The sequence below is a fragment of the Nematolebias whitei genome, chromosome 11 (assembly GCF_014905685.2).
Source record: "Nematolebias whitei isolate Nwh7 chromosome 11, NemWhi1, whole genome shotgun sequence".
In the NCBI taxonomy this organism is placed as follows: Eukaryota; Metazoa; Chordata; class Actinopteri; order Cyprinodontiformes; family Rivulidae; genus Nematolebias; species Nematolebias whitei.
In genome coordinates, this window is record NC_056508.1 from 40,399,608 (window position 1) to 40,418,149 (window position 18,542).

General features: G+C 42.2%; 2 protein-coding genes across 2 annotated transcripts in view; one reads left to right on the plus strand and one right to left on the minus strand.

Moving 5' to 3' along the window:
- The window catches only part of nr1h5 (nuclear receptor subfamily 1, group H, member 5), a 13,924-nt gene extending 8,663 nt beyond the window's left edge, over positions 1-5,261 (plus strand). The window contains exons 8-12 of the mRNA XM_037684533.1: positions 3,670-3,786; positions 3,870-3,953; positions 4,033-4,085; positions 4,132-4,165; positions 5,005-5,261. Coding sequence (XP_037540461.1) covers positions 3,670-3,786; positions 3,870-3,953; positions 4,033-4,085; positions 4,132-4,165; positions 5,005-5,207 — 491 coding nt within the window. The 3' untranslated portion in view covers positions 5,208-5,261. The remainder of the gene's footprint in view (positions 1-3,669; positions 3,787-3,869; positions 3,954-4,032; positions 4,086-4,131; positions 4,166-5,004) is intronic.
- Positions 5,262-6,409: 1,148 nt separating this feature from the next.
- brpf3b (bromodomain and PHD finger containing, 3b) lies at positions 6,410-17,631 on the minus strand. The gene is made up of 13 exons (XM_037684996.1): positions 17,555-17,631; positions 14,939-16,500; positions 14,560-14,716; positions 14,312-14,443; positions 14,031-14,159; positions 12,035-12,347; positions 11,436-11,726; positions 10,200-10,790; positions 8,724-8,805; positions 8,562-8,650; positions 8,381-8,475; positions 8,141-8,295; positions 6,410-6,776 (listed from the first exon to the last, which is right to left on the minus strand). Exons 2-13 carry the CDS (start codon positions 16,474-16,476, stop codon positions 6,593-6,595), a joined length of 3,756 nt encoding a protein of 1,251 aa, XP_037540924.1. The 5' UTR covers positions 16,477-16,500; positions 17,555-17,631; the 3' UTR covers positions 6,410-6,592.
- Between the last annotated feature and the right edge of the window lie 911 nt (positions 17,632-18,542).

The window sequence follows — 18,542 nt, forward strand, 5'->3', positions numbered from 1 at the left end:
ATATATATATATATATATATATATATATATATATATATATTACAACTCGTCGTCTATAAAAATCACTTTTCTAAACTGTGAACTTAAGGTCTCACTTCTCTGACACAGCTTCTGCTTTTATCTGTCTGTCCTAAAGATGGCAGGTATTTTAGGTCTGCTTTGCAGTTATAGAACCCCACAGCATGGCACTGCCACCACTGTGCTTTCCTGATGAAAACGTCCTTAAGCTTCACTGTCCTCTCCACTGACTTACTGTGAAGTTTATTTTGGTTCAGTCAGACCAGAGGTCAAGATCTTTCTTCCCACAAGCAGCTGCAAACTGAAACTGGTTGCTCTGCTGTCATTTTTAGACAAGTGGCTTCTTCCTCGTTGCTCAAACACAAACTTTGGTCCTTCCTGTGCAGCTCTGTGAGCTCCTGGTGTTTAAACTTGATGACCATTGTTTGTCATGAAGAAGATGGTGTTTTTAATTCACGGTCTCGTTCAGAGGTCTTGGCTGACTGAGCATTCAGTTTGTTTTCCTGCCTTTTTGTTTTTTCTCAGTCTAACTGCATACTTTGTGCTGTTTTAGCCATTTCATTCATCAAAGCGTTCAGCTCATTTAGGAGATGGGTGCTGTGACTTTTGGTTTGTATAACTTTATTTTACAAATATTTTCTCTGAAGAAATGCACTGAGATCTCTTCAAGCCTTTTAAAGCAGCTCTATTAAACTGGTGGTCCTGAACTGAAGTCTGACCCAATGATGAGTTCATTAATAAAATGTAGGGATGCACGATATTGGATTTTTGGCCGCTATCCGATATGTTAAAACTTATACTTATTTGGCCGATAACCGATACCAATGCACTTATCCAACTCATTCCTAGGCCCCATGGTGCCTTGCTTGAATTACGGGTGCGACTTCTGGCGCGGACCAGAACCGGTGTTCGTTTATATGCGAGCTTTACGAGTTGATGTAGTTTCTCCAAGCATGGTGGATTTAATTTAAACATGGGGTGGCTGTGGCTGAGTGGTTAGAGCAGTCGTCCTCCAATGCGAGAGTTGGGGGTTCGAATCCACCAGCAGTCACATATCTAAGTGTCCCTGGGCAAGACACTGAACCCCTCATAGCCTCTGATGTGTGTCCCATCGGTGTATGAATGTGATCTGAAGCTCTGATTAGTCTCATTAGAATGATTTGTTCAATTAGCTTTGTAGAGATCTAGTAGAGTGCTGTATGAATGGGTAAATGAGGACACAGATTGTAGTGTAAAGCGCTTTGAGTATCTTGAAATAAGATAGAAAGGTGCTATATAAGTACAGTCCATTTATGTAGGAACACAACCTGTCAGAGCTCAAACAGGACAATATAATCATACAGCTGCCTGCTGAGGACGAGGGATGGAGGACAACCTGAAGAAGTGGCTGCATATTACATCTACTACTTAGTAGCATATTTAGCTACTTCAATGACTCGGTTCTTCTGACAGTGAAGTGACGAACAACCTGAAAATCTCTGATGCGTATCAGTATCTACACAGTAGTAAGGTCAGTGGTGTTTTGTTAAAAGAGGTGGGACACCATCTTATTTACCTTAAAGCAGACACAGAGTCCAGCCAAAGCCTTAAAGTCCTCCATCACTGAGCTTGGGTTAATTGCAGAGAAAATCATAACACTGAAGACAAACAAATGCTAATGCTGATCCCTTCATACACTGGAAATCAGACCTGAAATTCTTGGAGAGCATCCTGTGCTGCAGCATCAACGTGTAGCATGGACGCTGCACAGCTGCAGAAAGAAAAGCTTTGCAGAGAGTGGTGAAGGCTGCACAGAAATCTGTTGGAGTCATCCCCCCCCCCCCACCATCACAGACATCTACACCTCCAGATGCAGGAAGAGGGCCACCTGCATCATGAAGGACCCCACTCACCCAACACACACACTGTGCCCCACTCCCCTCAGGCAGGAGGTTGAGGAGCAATAAGTGTAGAACCACTAGACTGAGGAACAGCTTCTACCCTGAAGTTGTTAGACTCATGAACCTCTACCCAGAATAATCACTGTGAAAAAAATCCTATTAATTCCACCTTGATTGTTGATATGTCCTGCTGATTATCCATGCTGCTGACCTCATGCTGCTATGTTCATTCATACTCATCTGCTCACACAGACTCATGTTCGTGCTGCTGTTTGGCGTATTGTTTTGCACTATTAGTGTTTAGCGTATTCTTAGTTTAGCGTATTTATTAGTTTATTTCTTATATCCTAAGTACTGTTTCTTTTACAATTTATATTTTTGCTATTGTTGGATGTACCTGGGACCCCGTGTACACACTTTTGTTCCACCTCATGTACCACATGGGATGCGAATGGCATTAAAGAACCTGGAATTTTGTCACACTGTTTTTAATGCTTCCTTCCTTCGGACGTCTCTTCTCCAGTGGTTTATTGTAGCCAGCCACAAAGTAGGATGCAGGTTTTCCTCCGTCGAATGTTTGTCAACAAAGTGAAACACATACAGAGTTTTGGGTGGTCTCTTCCAGTTCACATTTTTCAGCCACATTCTTCTTAATTCTTCATCTGTAGGTAGGAGATGGAAACTATACCGCTTTTCACAGGAATCCTTTTTTTGTTTTGGGTTTGTTTTCAAAACTGTTGTTGTAGCCACTGATTTAGTTTGGTCTGGTTGTTCGTGCAGCTGTGAACACAACAGGTACCTGAACGCAGCACGGCTATTTTAGTAAACCTTACATTATTTAAATAAATGCAAACAAAACAAAACCAGCTCTTTATCTGCTATACTGAATGTAAATGACTTTCAAATAATCCATGGTCCGTGCTCCGCTCCCATAGTTAACCAATGCTTACTGCTACTTCCTGTGTCTGACAGGAAGTTGTACCCATAATCATTTCTACAGCAGAGCCCCCAGGCTACCCAGCATGCCTTGCAGCTCACTCATTCTGTCTGGGACTCTCTCACAGAAAAAACGTTGTGGGTTTGGGAGAAAATAAAATAAAGTTAAATAGAGACACATCTTTGCTTTAATTTGGAGCCTCCAAATATCCTTGTTTTGGTGTAAATAATTATAAGAATTAAAGCAGAAACACGAGTCAAAAGGCCGCACGCTCTCACAGGGTGTTGCTACTTTTAGCTTTTAGTTGTTGTTTTGCTACTTTAGTTTTTTTAGCCAGCCTTTTGCTATATTTAGCTGCTGGCTTTGCCTCTTTTTTAGCCTGTATTCTGTTTTTTTAAGCCCTAACAACGTAACAAAGTAGATGTTCTCACAGAATTACTAAAAACTATAGTTTGCAGACATTGTTTGGTTATAAACATGAACTTTAAAGAGTTTGGCCCAATCAGATGCACATTTGAGACATTAGAAAGGCTTTAGGAAGTAAAGTGTTTTCCAAAATTACACATTTGTTGACGTAAATGTTACGAACAAAAGTCAACAATTTTTGTACATTTGTCACAAAACTGCAGTCTGAAGAAAAGGAGCAGGAAGCTCCTGAGATCCACCGTTTTTCCTCTCAATGAAACTCCTCCGAGTCGTTTAATTCATTCTAACGCACTCTGAAGAGAACATCCTGGGATTGCACATGTGATGTCACATTTGTGTTACAGTTTCACCGTGAAATATAAACAGAATTTAAAAAAGGAATGAAACTGATCCGTCTCCTGCACACAGGCTTTGACCTCTTGGATTTCTCCGACCAGTTCGCTCTCTCGTCCGTCTCCTCGCCTGAGGTCATGTTCCTGCTCTCAGCTCAGCAGTTCTCCCACAACCCGGCGGGCCCCAGTCCAGGTGAATAAACCACAGCCAGGCTGAGGAACACGAAGCACGTTTCAACACGTGGATCTGACTCATTATACAATCATTACTGTCAGTCCTGCAGCTTTTCAGCATGTCCACACACAGCTGGCTCAGAGATGCAGAAACCAAAGAAAACATCCAGAGCAGGATCAGTTCAGGTACGTCAAAAAGCTTCAGTTTTAATAATAATAACAAAAACAAGTTAATGACACACTTCCTATTTATTGATGTGAATAGGAGGCAGTGATGATCTCCTCGGGTCGGTGCTCAACTTCCTCCACAGCATGGCAGTGATGCGCGTGACGGAGGCTGAATACGCCCTGCTCACTGCCACAGCTCTGCTCTGCTCAGGTCACACCAGCTCCTCCATGTTTGTAGTTCAGTATTTGGAAATAATCTGATTAATTCAACCGTCCGCAGGAGAAACGCTGTGCTCAATGACTTTACTGAAATTTGCTGAACAAGCTAAAACTGAGTTGTTAAAGCTAAAAGATACAAAAGCTAAAAGTAGCAATACACTAGCTAAAAGTAGCAAGACACTAACTAAAAGCTAAAAGTAGCAAGACACTAGCCAAAAGCTAAACGTAACAAGACACTAGCTGAAAGCTAAAAGTAGCAAGAGAGTAGCTAAAAGTAGATAAACCAAATGTAGCAAAAAGCTAGTAAAAAGTGGAAGACTTGGGGGGGGGGGGGGGGGGGGATAAAATTTTTTGAATTGTGTTGTCAAAATGTGGCACAATGACAAAACTTTGAAACATATTTTCAAATGGAACATGTTCGAGCTACGTACTTTAATTTTTAGTGATTTATCACCTTTTCTGGCAACAAGGTAGCACGAGACAGCTGGTTTGAAAACATTTTTTTTTTTTTTGGTTTGGAGTGATGTCAATGGGCATTCCAGACATACTGGATATCTTTAAAAAGGGGGATTCCTCAAGCTTCTCAAAAATGACAAATATTATACGAAGGGATTTCCCTGTGCATGTACAATGCAGACAAAAGTCAACAAAGAAAATTAAAAGGATTAGAATTTAAAGTATTATTTCTGAAGCCATACTTGTAAGAGAACTTTGATTTAAAAGTAGATTAGGAAGATTATGTTCTATTTTAGGTACTTGATCTGGGTTCTTTAAGATGAAAGTTGCTTCTGAACGTCAGCCTCTTCTGTGACTTTAGCCCTCTTTGTGTTTCTCTGCCCCTCACGTACAGACCGGGCATCCTTTCAGGCAGCTAGCGGGGTGGAGAAAATGCAGGAGCTGATCCTGGACCTGCTGTCCAGGGTGTGTGGAGCCCAGTGTGGGGCAGCACGAGGGGGTCCGCAGCGGTTCGGTCGCCTGCTGGGCAGACTGACGGAGTTACGGACCCTTCATCACAACTACCTCCTCCTGAGATCCCAGCGAGCACACAGATGAAGAAATTATAGCTGGAATTCAGTTCGGAACATCAGTTTAAGACTTATTTGTCTTCAGAACGCAAGAACTTCATCTTTTTTTTTAACGAGACTGAAGGAAAATGTATACAATGTGTTTTTACTCCCCACGACTCGTCTTGCACTTATAAAACTTCTGCTTCTGCAACGTGTTTCATTTGCTCTAAATATTTTTGTAGGTCTTTTTATATTTGTCCTAAGAACCTTTTAGTTAGTTAAATCATTGTAAAATAAAGCAACGGGTGCAGACTAATAACTGGAGATGTTGGAAGAAAAACTGTGGAAATTAATTTTGTCTTGGTTTTTGAAAGAAAGTGTATTTTCTAACAAAATATTTGAGAATGTAAAACTAACAGGATGTAAAGATTTAAAAAAACGCCAGGTGCAGAAAAGTTTTTAATAGAATATTTATTTCCCAAAATGAGAAAATAAAGGGTTAGAAACAAACATTTGTGAGCAGATAAAATATGACAGTAGTACAAGCTTATAAATTGGATAAAACTGGGGCTAAGAAAAATAAATAATTCATCAAACAGGTGACAAACAGTGACGGACAAAACTTGGTCTAAAGCAAAAAAACATGAAGCAAAGTTATCTGATAAACACTTATTAAAACTCCCCTCTTAAATAAGAAGTCTCAATCAATATAACTTTATTTGATAGTCATTTTCTATAAATAAATTATTCCTCTCTGTATCAAAGAGATTGCAAATATAAAGAGCGTCGGCTTCTCGTGTCGTACGTCTAAAATGCACAAACACGCAGACGTGAAAGACGAGCCGAGTCCGCTGCAGCAAGTCAGGAATCATTTCATCTCTACAAAATATACACAGCCTCGCTTTGCCCACGAAGGGCTGATTGAATTACGCATTTTAAAACTGCAACATTAAATTAAAACCAGTTCATTATATTTACCTATGTACACAAGTATGCCGTTAAAATGTACAAGAATCTTTAGTGAAACTGTAAAAAAGCTCTTGTATAAAAGAAGGCGGTGATGCATTCATCCGACTCCTGCAGTTTGGATAAATGTTATGGTTTGATCCCCTGGCAGGAAGCTTTGTACAAAACAGCTGGAATTATTTTACATTTGATCCAGACACGCGTATTTATGACATCCAGGTGGAGTGAGCTGACAACCTGAATCTTCCCTGAGCGGGATATTCACGTCTACTGACTGCAGCAACGAGGGGCCCAACGGTAGCTTCACTCATCCGTTTAACGATAACACAGGCAAACATGGCTGCTCTGTGTCAGACACTAGTGGTTTTCTGGTTAGATACGGTCGGAGACTTGAGCGCTGGCAGGAATCGACCAACCTGCCGCTTCACATGAGAAGGATGGATGGTGTGGGAGTTCAGTCGCCCTCTACAGGTAATTGGAGGCCACAAAGCCGTGGTTGTGGCTCACTCGGCTCTGGTGGATCATGGCGCGGTCGTACGCCACCTGTACGGACTTGCGGATGCTGGACTTGCGGCCCTCCATGATGCGCAACTTGTCAGCCGTGTCATTGACACCCAAAGGTGTCACTTTGTCTCGTGGAAGCCACTGCCTACAGAAAACAAAGATTTAGAACAAGGGTTTCTGTAAGATTTGATCAAATACAAATTTCATGTTAATTTTGTGTAAAATTAATGTGATTTTTAATTTTTTTTTTAATTAAAAGTAACTTTTGGACTAAATTTAACCAAAATGTCCTCTCCTTGACTTTGCAGCTAAACTCTGTAACCAGAGGAGCTCAGCATAACATCTACCGTACTTGCCATATACGTTGCATCAGTCCAAATATGTCTAATAAAGTGGAAAAAACATAAATGCGTTGCTTCTATTATGCGTCACCGCTGACCACCCGGAAATGTGGACCAGTGTTGTGCCAAATCGCAGCAGCGGGAGTGTGCATGGTAGGACTTTAACAAGATTAACACTTAAAAACAATTATTTGTTTTCTCAAAATTATAGCAAAGGTGTGTCTCAGTTGAACTTTTCCTTAATAAATGCACTTTGACGGTCAAATCAGCTGCATTTCTAAAGCCAGTTCGTGGCTGCTGGAGCGCGCAGAGGGACGACTCGCTGTGCATTTCTTCGAAATTTAACAAGATAACCACCTAAAAACAATTATTTGTTTGCTCGATTTATAGTAAAGGTACATCTCAGTTGAACTTTTCCTTAATAAATGCACTTAAATGATCAAATCGGCTGCATTGGGCCTGGGCGGTGCAGTGAAATGCAGCTGATTTGACGTTTGCTCCAGGAGTTCTGGAGCGAGACAAAGGTGGCTTGGTATGGCAAGCCAAGTGTCTCATTAATAGCCACTTGTACCTATTAATGAGACACTTGGCTTGTCATATTGCTTGAGTGTCCTCTAGCAGCTGAAAATGGTTTCAGCACAAACAAAAAAAAAAACTGTCCAGATGACCTGACTGAAAAATGTTGGATTGTATACCTGGATTATTGAGCATGGACTTTGTTGTTTTCAACCAGTTTGACACGACTGCCAACAAGGAAGAGGGCCGGCAATGGAGGAGGGGGTGTACCAAACAGACCATCTAGCACTAACCAAACTGGTTTGTTCCACTTTGGAGTAAGCTGTTGGGGGAAGAATCAGTTTTGTTGTGTGTCCTTGACTGATGAAGCCTTCCGGATCGAAGGCAAAACGTTTCAGCACAAAAAAGAAGAAACTGTCCAGATGACCTGACTGAAAAATGTTGGATTGTATACCTGGATTATTGAGCATGGACTTTGTTGGTAGTGTTCAATATTTTCCAGGTCAGAATGAATGAAATCGTCAGATGACCGTCAAAAGTTGGGTTATAAATATGGGGGGACACAAATACGTCGCTTTGCCATATAAGTCGCAAATTTATTTAAAAAAAATGACATACGGCAAAATTTACGGTAAATATTAGTCAAACTCACCACGTCCGCTTGTTGTCGAAGAAAAGGACTAAGTAGAGTCTCTCGTTTGTCTCTTCTTGTCTCTGCTCGCCCAGATGGAGGACATCTTTGGGTGGGACAGGGATGGGGACCCCGTTAAGGAGCAGACCCTCCTCGGGCATCTCTGGGTCAATTACCTGGAACAAGTTAACCGTCCAGAACAGAATTTAGAGCTTCATACTTATTTAATGTGGTCATATTGGATAAAAAAGAAGTGCTTACCAGAGCTGGGTAGGAGGGGTACCCTCTACATTTGGCCCACACCAGGTCCAAAGGCTCTAGCTCCATCTCGTCGTCTGACATTTGACTACTATTGCCTTCAAGAAAACAAAACACCCAAATCATTTTCCAAAACACAAAGAGGACAAAAATGGGATTATGAGAGAAAAAGAGGTAAACGCACCAGCGTAATCTGAATCTCCGTTGAGCATCTCAAGAAGAGGAACTTTGGAAAGGGATGGTTTTCCAAGGCTTCGCCTGGGTGGTGAGTTACTGTGAGACGGAACATTTTTCATTTGTAAATACAGTCAACACAAAAACAACGATGTCAACAACAATGTCTTACATTTCTTTGAGAAGCACTGGACACACGCTGGACTCAGAATCAGACCTTCTGTCTTTGTGCCCATCAAAGCCATTGGTTAGGCCTGAAACAAAACAGAGAAACTGCTGAAATCACTGTTCAGTTAAAAATCAGTTATCTTGTCTGAGTCACGACAAAACGACATGATATTAAGTGATATTTGATATGATACAAAGCAAACACGTTGCTGATTAGTAAACAACAAACACCATATTTTGTGTCTTTTCTTCCCTAACAGCATGTGAAGGTCCAGAAGTTATCTTCATGCAGGTTTTTGTTAAAAGTTTTAAATTAAACTGTTACTAAGTGAGTAAATAAGTTACTCCTTTATTTACTTGGACAAAAAAAAAATCAATATTCTTTATAAGTTCAGACATGTTTTATGTTGATACATGAAAGGTTTTGTGTTTTATTGTGCGATTAGTTTTTCAAATCATCTGCATGAGCAGCCTCACAAGTGTGGTGATTCCACATTGTTCTGTCAGAGATCGTGAAAAATGTTGAAAGTGGCGTTTACAGCAGTCCAGTGTTTCCCGTTACCCAAGGAGGGCGCCCCGCCCTGTCAACAGAACCGAGAGCTACAGCTGTCATTTCTAACGCGTGGCTGACAATCCAATTATATGGCAACATGGTTTGCCATAGATTCACCAGCTGCACGCGGCGATTTCACCGCGAACTGACCGGCCTTGAAAAAGGTAAAATAAAGTTCAGTTAAGCTTCAGATGGGACTACCGGTACTGCCAGGAAGCGATCCATCGCCCAAATGGACGTTCAGCAGCTGCACTCAGCGGACACGCGCGCGGCCAACGACCCAAACAGGTGAGATCCCAAAGCAAACATGTCAGAGCAGGGTCCATGTCTGAATAATGCAGAATGCAGGCAGAAGCAGGGATTTAATGCTCTTTCACGGCCATGAAAAGACAAACACCCCCTCAGCTCTGATCTTCAGCTGCACGCGTCAGCTGACTGTTAATAACTATACAAGCAGCCAAAGCTTAATTAAAAATTGTCTGGGTTTTTTTCAGGTTCGGATCTGTAATTACTGTTAATTTGTCGGGTCGAGTTCGGAAATGAAGGCTACGGGCTGGGGCCAGATTTGTTGGGCCCGAATGCAACTCTACCAAGCACCCTGCCTACTGAATTGACCTTCATCCCCCCCTCCTCCCTGGTCATCAACTGCTGGCACTGACGTAGCTCTAAGCTAGCGGCACGCAATACAGACGCACTAGCTAAAAAGCTACAGATGTAAAGCTCCGCTTCTCCCCCCCACCTCCGTTGACAACTGCCAGCATTAACGTAGCGCAACTGTCCTTCGACTATTCCACCCCCCTCTCCCCCCATTGTTGGAAAAAAAAGTGCTCCCTGCCAACTGACCTAAAGGAAACACTGGCAGCCATTTCTGAACTTCTTCTCTGAGACCTTAAACCTTAACTTCTGTAACAAAATTAAGCTTCTCACCACTTTCCAGTCTCCTCTCCAGTTCAGTATCTGAGCATGAGTCTCGACCAGGGGTCCATAGTTCGTTAAGTGTGGGGGGCTCTGGGCTTTTCTGGGGGGTCTTTAATAAAGCGGACAAAGGTGTGGACGTTGGGGTGCAGGTGGTGGAACTGGGTCCTGTAGGCTTGTTATTTGCATTCTCATCCTGCAGCTCCTTTCCATTCAACACAAGGTCATCTTTTTCTTTGAGAAGCTTGGATCCATTTTTTGCTTTCCTAAACAATACCGAGGTCCGACGGCCGACTCCCCCGGTGGTGGGCCTTGAGGGGGTGCTGAGCACTGGTAGGCCATTAGCCACCACCTGAGCTTCGCTGTGCAAACTAGGAGGTGGCGTTGCTGACCTCTCCTGTGAATTAGTGCAAGTAATGTTCTCTATGGTACTGTTTGAGATCTCACTCTCCATCTTAAGGCGCTTGCAGGGCCAGGTGGGGGAATGGGAGTCCCGAGTGATTGGCCGCAGAGTAGGAGGCTCCAGCGGTGGATCTCCTTGTCGTGGAGGAGGAGCAGGACCTGTAGGTTCCAGTTTCGGGGGAGAAGCAGATTTGCGGTCCTCTGGAAGAATGAGGAGACAAATACAATTTAATTTCCCTCAGCATTTATTCTGAAAGAACATCTTTTTTGCACGTGGTATGATGTGGTGGTGCAGTGTTCACACTGGAAAATGGTGCCACTGTAATGATAGCCTTCCATTCTTACACTCTAACCACAACCCAAAAGGAGTTAAAGAACGTTATCGAGAGCAGCGAATAAATAACGTTGCTCTCACAGCTGTACACCAGTAACATGGTAACATGGACTAAAACCACAGGTGTCATGTTGTTGTGACTGTCTGACTGGACCAGTTTAGTCAGAAGTGGGATGACATGGCATGACTGATCGTGGCTAAACGAGAACGGTGAATCCATGAGAGTGATGTACAAAGGAGGTGCAGACACAGAGTGCACTAGGAGAGTGGAGTTGTGAGGCAGCCATGGCTAACGAGACTCTCTGGGCCCCTACTTACTAGACTGAAGACAGTGGGGTGGTTGGGGTTGGTGCGTGGGGGGGGACACTGGCTCAATTACCTGAGGACAATTTTCTGTTAGCTCATGTTTACAACTGATCTCATTGACAAACTAAAAAAAATAAATATATATTAAAAAAAAGGCTTTTCAAGGTTCATGCATTGGCAGTTTCATTTTTTTTTTCATCCTTCACCTTTGTCTGAAGACGAAATGTTGTTTTCTGCTTTGGCATCGTTATCATTGTCTTCCTCATCTTCATCATCCTCATCATCTTCTTTAAGGTAACCATTGTGGCTGCTGTGGCTTGGGGTTTGACCCTGCCTGTAGCGGATCTTATTGATCTCACGACGAAGCAGGCGAATGCGGCGAGTTCGGGCGCCGCTGCACCGCATCGACGTGACGAAGTCCAGCTTCTCTAACAGCTCCTTCAGTTGTTCCTCCACAGTCATGTGGAGTCGGTTATCTGGATCCAGAACACTGTCAACTGAACACATCAAGGTGTTAGTCCAGCAGGAAGCTGGCAGGTAAGGTTCATGATTCCAGAACAAAAATAAACAAAATGTACAAGTAGAACATTTTCCACAAGAGTTTGTCATTTTTTGGTTTATGAAGCTATACTGAAAGTCAACAGAGATAGTTCAATGTAAATACAGGAGCAACAGGAACATCCCAATTATGAGAGTCAGACACTAATAATGGGGGGAACTAGCAGCAATAACCAGCAAAACCACCATTCTGCTAACCAAAACATTAAATATGTGAAATGTTTACAGTAACTCCACTTAGACATACCGTCCTCCCAGGTGCAGTTGTAAAAGTCTCTTTTTTGGGGCGACTCGGGAAGGTGCATGCCTGTGTCAAGGTCTAGACCGGCGTTTGTGACCTGTCGCTGGGCGTGGCGTAATATGGCGAACCCTAAGTCACGAAGACGAAGTGCCGCCCTGTGAAAAACGGTGTCTTTGGCATTATAGAGGAGGCAGTTTGACACCATCAGGTTGAAGTCGGTCTCCAGGTCAGCTACAGAGCGATAAGTATGACTTTCAAGCTTGGAGCACATAATGGAGAAGTCCATCGGCTGGCTGATAAACTCCAGGTAATCTGGTACCTGAGAACAAGACAAAACAAACAAGAATGGATGCAAAAGCTAGTTTATACTCAGAAAAAGACTTTCAGTCATGGAGGAGATCTCGTATCCAGTACCTAAACATATAAAAGTAAAACTCGTATTTTTAGAACAGGGGGTTGTTAAAACTCATAAATCCCTAACCAGAAAAATCACTGTACAGTAGTCCCTCGTTTATCACGGGGGATCCGTACCCTGAAGACCCGCGATTAGTGAAAAATCACGAAGTAGGAATAGTAGTACAAGTAGTAATTAGTAGTTTATTTATCTATCTATCTATCTATCTATCTATCTATCTATCTATCTATCTATCTATATATATATATATATATATATATATATATATATATATATATAGATAGATATATATAAAAAAGGCGTTTTAAACTCTTCCCACTCTTGCAATATTCTAAACAATGTTTCTAAACTCTAAACTCTCTAAAAGAGCACAGAATGTCATGATTTCAGCTCCCTGCCTCCTCTGCTCTGTCACCTGCAAGCGCTCTTGGCCACGCCCACTTCTCCTCTCTGCACGCTGAACATCTGATCAGCTGTTTAACTGCAGCAGGAAGTTTATCCTGCAGCAGTATGGGCTGCACAAAGCTGCAGGAGGAAGCTTTTTCTACTACTCTGGGCTGCACAAATGTGCAGCAGGTGCTAAATAATTTAAAAATAATTTATTTTAAAAAAAAATTCCATGCCGATTGTGCAGCTCATCCATCAATCAATTGTGTGTCATGTCCAATCTTATTTTGAAAAACCGAGATAGAGCAAATCCGCGATAAACAAACCATGAAGTAGCGCGGGACTACTGTAATGCTACTTTAATTGGTGATATGTCATTTATGTGTGCTGCTGATTTCTTACGCATAAAGCTGCTGTATTCATACCCATCTGCTCACAACAGACTCATGTTCAGGCTGCTGTTTAATACACCATATTATATTACATTATTATTGTTTAGCGTATATCTTAAAACCTTGTATACTTTCCAAAAAAGTTCAATCTGGTCCTCTGGACATTCAAAAAAACAAAACAAAGCAAAAAAAATCTAGAAACGTTTCGTCTCTCATCCAAGAGACTTCCTCAGTCTGAGGTGCTGTTTTCAGCTCAGTCTCTTAAATAGCACCTTCTTAGAGTGGATCAACCAGTTTGCTGCTGACAACCAAAACAAGCTGATCACATGCTCAAGAAGGACCATCATCATACATCATCTTGTATACTTTCTTTTTTCTTTAATTTTTTTTTTTTTTTTTTTTTTGCTATTTTTGGGTGTAATTGGGACCTTGAGTACACAGTTTCATTCCACCTCATGTACCACATGTGATGCAAATGACAATAAAGAACCTTGAACCTTGCTGATATCCTGTCCTGGACGAATGTTTTTACTAGTGTGTGAATCTTCACACCTACAAGGTTGATTAAATGTTGTGGGGAACAAAGACAAAGCTTCCAACTATTTTTAAGCTGTTCAAATACTGCAAATGATTCAGCACGGAGAAAGCGCTCCCAACGGAAGTTACTGTTGCCACATTAATAAAGAATGATATTCACAGGATGGATGCAGACACTCGAGACAACTGGGAACTTAGAAAATCAGAATTGAAATGAAAGCACACTATAGGTGCATCTGGAGTTTATATAAGGTCAAAACGAATGTCTAACCTCCTTTGTGTCAACTGGCTTTGCAAAAATATGCGCCGTGTCTTTCTCCTGAAGTTGATCCAGGGTGGACCGAAGAAGCATCCACATCGGGGTCAGCTGCATCTCTAAAGCTGCCTGGTGAACTTTGACCTGTAGATGACAGAAGACATGGCCACAGTGTCAGGCTTTATCAGACTCTCATGTATTGAGAACAGAAGAAAAGTATGAATATGAACTATCTATCAAAATACAAATTCCCTTTGGTCATAATTAAGTTATTATTCAACTCAATGCATTTCTACTTGTTCTCGTTTGAGCTTCTCTCTCTTGCGAATGAGCTCCACAAGCAGTCTGGCTTTTTCAAGGTCGTGTCGCAGCTTCTGCCAGTATCTCAACGCTTCTCTTGCTGCAGAAATCTTCTCGTCCACTTCAGGCTACCAAGGAGAAAAAAAATTACAGCTTACAGAAAAATAATGTCACTAATGAGGCAATACATTGTTTTTGAAAACTGCTGTTCTTTGTTTTTAAATAGCAGAACAGAACAACTGACCGGTTCTGTGTTCCTTTGGGATTGGATGCTGGAGTGCAATCGTCGGACCAGTGGCACACCGTTTCTTGACTGACGCTTCAGTAACCAGTAGTTATGCAGTCTCTGCAGAAACTGGTTCTTCCTTTGGAGAATGACTCCTTTGCTGATAATATTAAGCCTGTAAAACAGAGGAATATATAAGTTTATCCAACCATCAAACATGACGCATCAATTCAAACATTTCCCAGAAGAAAAAAAAACTTTTACTTTGCTTTGTCAAAAAAAGAAGTAGTTTTGGCCAACTTTAGCTTCCCTAAGTAACAGGACAAATTGATGAAACCCCCCATATAAAAACATATAAAGTTAATTTATTCCTGAGAAAACTTATAGATCACCTAACCTGCTTGTTGGTATCTGGGACACGGTCGTCTGTGGTGAACCAGCATGTTGATCTTTTGCCTCAGTCTTTTTTTTCCCTTTCTTTTTATCTGATGAGGCATCATCTTCAGGCTTTCTGCCTTTTTTTGGTGTCGCTGGACCTTCAGTGTAGGCGCTCCGACCTCTACTCGCCCTTCCTCTGCTGCCGACAACTCGCCCTTCATTCTCCTCGTCTGACCCAGTCTCTTGTCCTGGGGGAGAGTGGGTCTCACAAAACGCTGTCTTTTTAACTGAAAATGTTGTGCCATTGATGCTCGTTTCCCTCACGGGTTCAATCTTCATAAACAAGCCAGCACGCTGAGCGCATGTGACGTGAAATGCAGTGTAACAGTTAGCCTTGTGACATTGGATACATGCACCTCGACCCTTCTGCTTGCACAGGCAGCAGGTCAGTTTCCAGCGTGCTGGGGGAATGTTAGTGACCCCTTCCACTGGTTCCAGGAACACAGTGTTGGCAAAACAAACTTCAGGGATCCATATAGCGCAGACCACATGTGCCCATCGGCCATCGCTTGTTTGTTTGAAAGCACCACCCCGATTTGGGCATAAAACACAGTCAACAGGTTTTTGAGGGGACTGAAGGCAACAGCGGCACAGCCACTGGCCCTCAGGGACGTAGGGCACTCCATAACATTCCTGGTGCACAGCCAGGTTGCACGCGTCACAGAAGAGGATGACATTGCTGTTGAGACACTCATCGTCCAGGCACACACAGCAAAAAGCATCGTCGTCAATTGCGCTTTGAGAGGGTGCTCGGCTTCGAGCTTCTCGGTATGCCTCCTCCTCCAAACGGTCCACCAGCAGCTCAAAAGTGTCCGGTGAAACAGCAGAGAAACCCTCTGATGTCCGGCCAGTATTGATCATCTCCAGCCAAGCAGCGTCTTCTTCGTCCATGTCATATTCTGCTTTTACTTCCTGCTCGTCAGCCGAGCATTCAATGTAACGATAATATGCTGTAGGCAAAGGAGCTGCCTCGACTGGTGTGAAGGTTTCCAGAACCAGAAACTTGGGTTCTGGAAGAGTCGTGTGGTGAGAGTTTGTTGTGTTTGATTTTTCAGGTGTTTGGGGATGGGGATCTGGACAGTGGTTTTTGGAATTTTTTGGCGACCGGACAGTGGAATTTTTGGAGTCTTTTCTGCGACCTCTGGGTGTGACTGCTTTACGGGTTGATTGAGCAGTGCTGGGGGGAGATAACGCCTGCTCACTATTTTCTTTGTTGCTATTACACTCGCTGATATCCTGAGCCATCATCTCATCATCTGTAATAACTTCCAGAGGCTCCAGGATGGAAATGCGGTGAAGCCTGCCATCCAGTTCCACCTCCACCACCTTCTGAGCCTGAGCATAGCTGAGGGTTTCTCTGCTTGGAGATGCTTTGAGGCTGTAAGGAGATGGAGATCGCTGGCGGGTACCCCCACGCCCACCAGCTGTCCCTCTGGACTTTTTGACATCTACTCCACCTCCTCCAGCCACCGGGACCTTTCGACGTGGCTTCCTCATAGGCCACTGGTAACACTTTCACTCCTGTAAGATGAAAACAAATATATAAATGAGTAAGAGAACTGTTATAAAGCACAACGCTAATATGTTAATACTTCAAAATGTTAATACTAGACAATTTTCATTCCTATTACTCATTTATGCCGTAGTTACTACATCCTTGGCACTTTACCAGACAAACTTTTCATTTATAAACGGCACTGAAAAATCACTCAAATCTTAGGCATGACAGACAGAGCCTATTTGTCTATTGAATCTTTAAAATTCAATTCAGTTTATTTATATAGCGCCAAGTTGCAACATAATTTATCTCAGAGCACTGATCAAAAACATTCACATACATAAAATATCAATTAATAACGTTATCTATCTGTGGAAGAAAGGGATGCACATAATTTAAGTGATTTTCAGGATCATCATGATCACCTGTAGTATACATTCCTTCACGCATGCTTTAACTCGAAAGTTTTAGCCAGCTAAACTAGCTAAATACCACCATATTGACAGTTGGCAACATCATACAAAAAGTAGCATATTCAATCAAAATCCAAGTTGCGAATAAAGTTTTGTGATCAATAGATATTTTACTTTATCTCATGAAAAGCTTGTTGAATCGAGGTGTGCCTCAACGCAAGCGTTCTAGCCAATCAGCTTTCAGAACGCTTTGACTGATCCGTGCGTCAGCCAATCACCTTCAAGAATTTTATAGACTCAACAGACGAGGTTCGCACAGGAGTAAAATGTCAGCCATATTTACAGTTTTAAAACAAATTTCACGGCTCTTGTTTGACTAACAGCTTGACATTTATTTAGTGAGGTTGATACGGTGAGTTGTTTGGAACGTCGGAAAGGAATGGTGCGGAAATATGACGATTTTCAAGCATAAAGCACCGTCAGAAGTAAAAAAAAATAAGCGAACTTTCGAAGATCATGACAGTTCAGACGTAAACTACCTTCTGTTTTGACACTTTCGCGACAAATAAAATACAAAACCATTGAAAAATAAAGCAAAAATGAATGTTCAAAAGCTATCAACAAACACAAAGTACAGTTGAACGGTACTTTTATGAAATCCTACCTATTATGGCAACTGACTGACCGTGGTAGCTCCACAGCCGGCGGTCTCAAGCCGCTTTGGTTCCCCAGCTAGACGCCTCGGTCGATGCACTTCCGAAGCTAGCAGCTACCGTTAGCCTGCCGCCGTTTGCTAATACAGCCGGCGCAAATTGCTGCCTGTAACGGTCCCGTTTCTTCACAACACGGTGCCTTAAGGGCAGGAACCTGCTTCACAATGAATTTTGAAAACGAGAGGGATTTGATAGTACTCACAACCGGAGAAACACTTTAATATCGATCAAATATGATTAAAAAAATGCTAGCTTTTCTCGGCTAGTAAGCTAGCTGTTTTGATACAGGAGTTAGCCATTGTAAAAGCAGATGACTTCCGGATGTAATTTTCACAATAATAATAATAATACAATCAGTGACAAAGTGTACTTTTACAAATTAACAAACAAAATCTTTAATATTTAATATTCCACAAGCTCCAAAGCTGAAATCATTACGACAGCTGAATCAATTACTTATTTGATATTTTCAATGTCTTTTTTTTATTTTTATCTTCTATTTTTTTTCCGGCTGCTCTCATCTTCAGGGGTCGACTGCTAAGTCACACAAAGGCTTGGCAATTATTTTTATGCTGGATGCCCTTCCACACAACCACAACTACAACCACAGACACCGAGCTACCACAACCCTCTGTGTGGAACAGAGAGCTCTAGGGCACCCACAGATGGTGGGGGTTAAGGGCCTTGCTCAAGGGCCCGGAGTGGGGCAAACGAGGGCCGAGTCAGGAGTGGGTGTTTCCCCTTTCCAACCCACATTTTGATGTTGATAGTATGGGGAATTGAACCAATGACTTTCCAATCACAGGCCCACCCTCTCTAACCTCTGCGCCACAGATATTTTAAATGTCTATTCACAATAATCTTTCGTAAAATCTTCATAAAGTATTCTGAAAATTTGTTAAAACATTATTGTAAGCGACTTCTTAAGCAGCTATATAT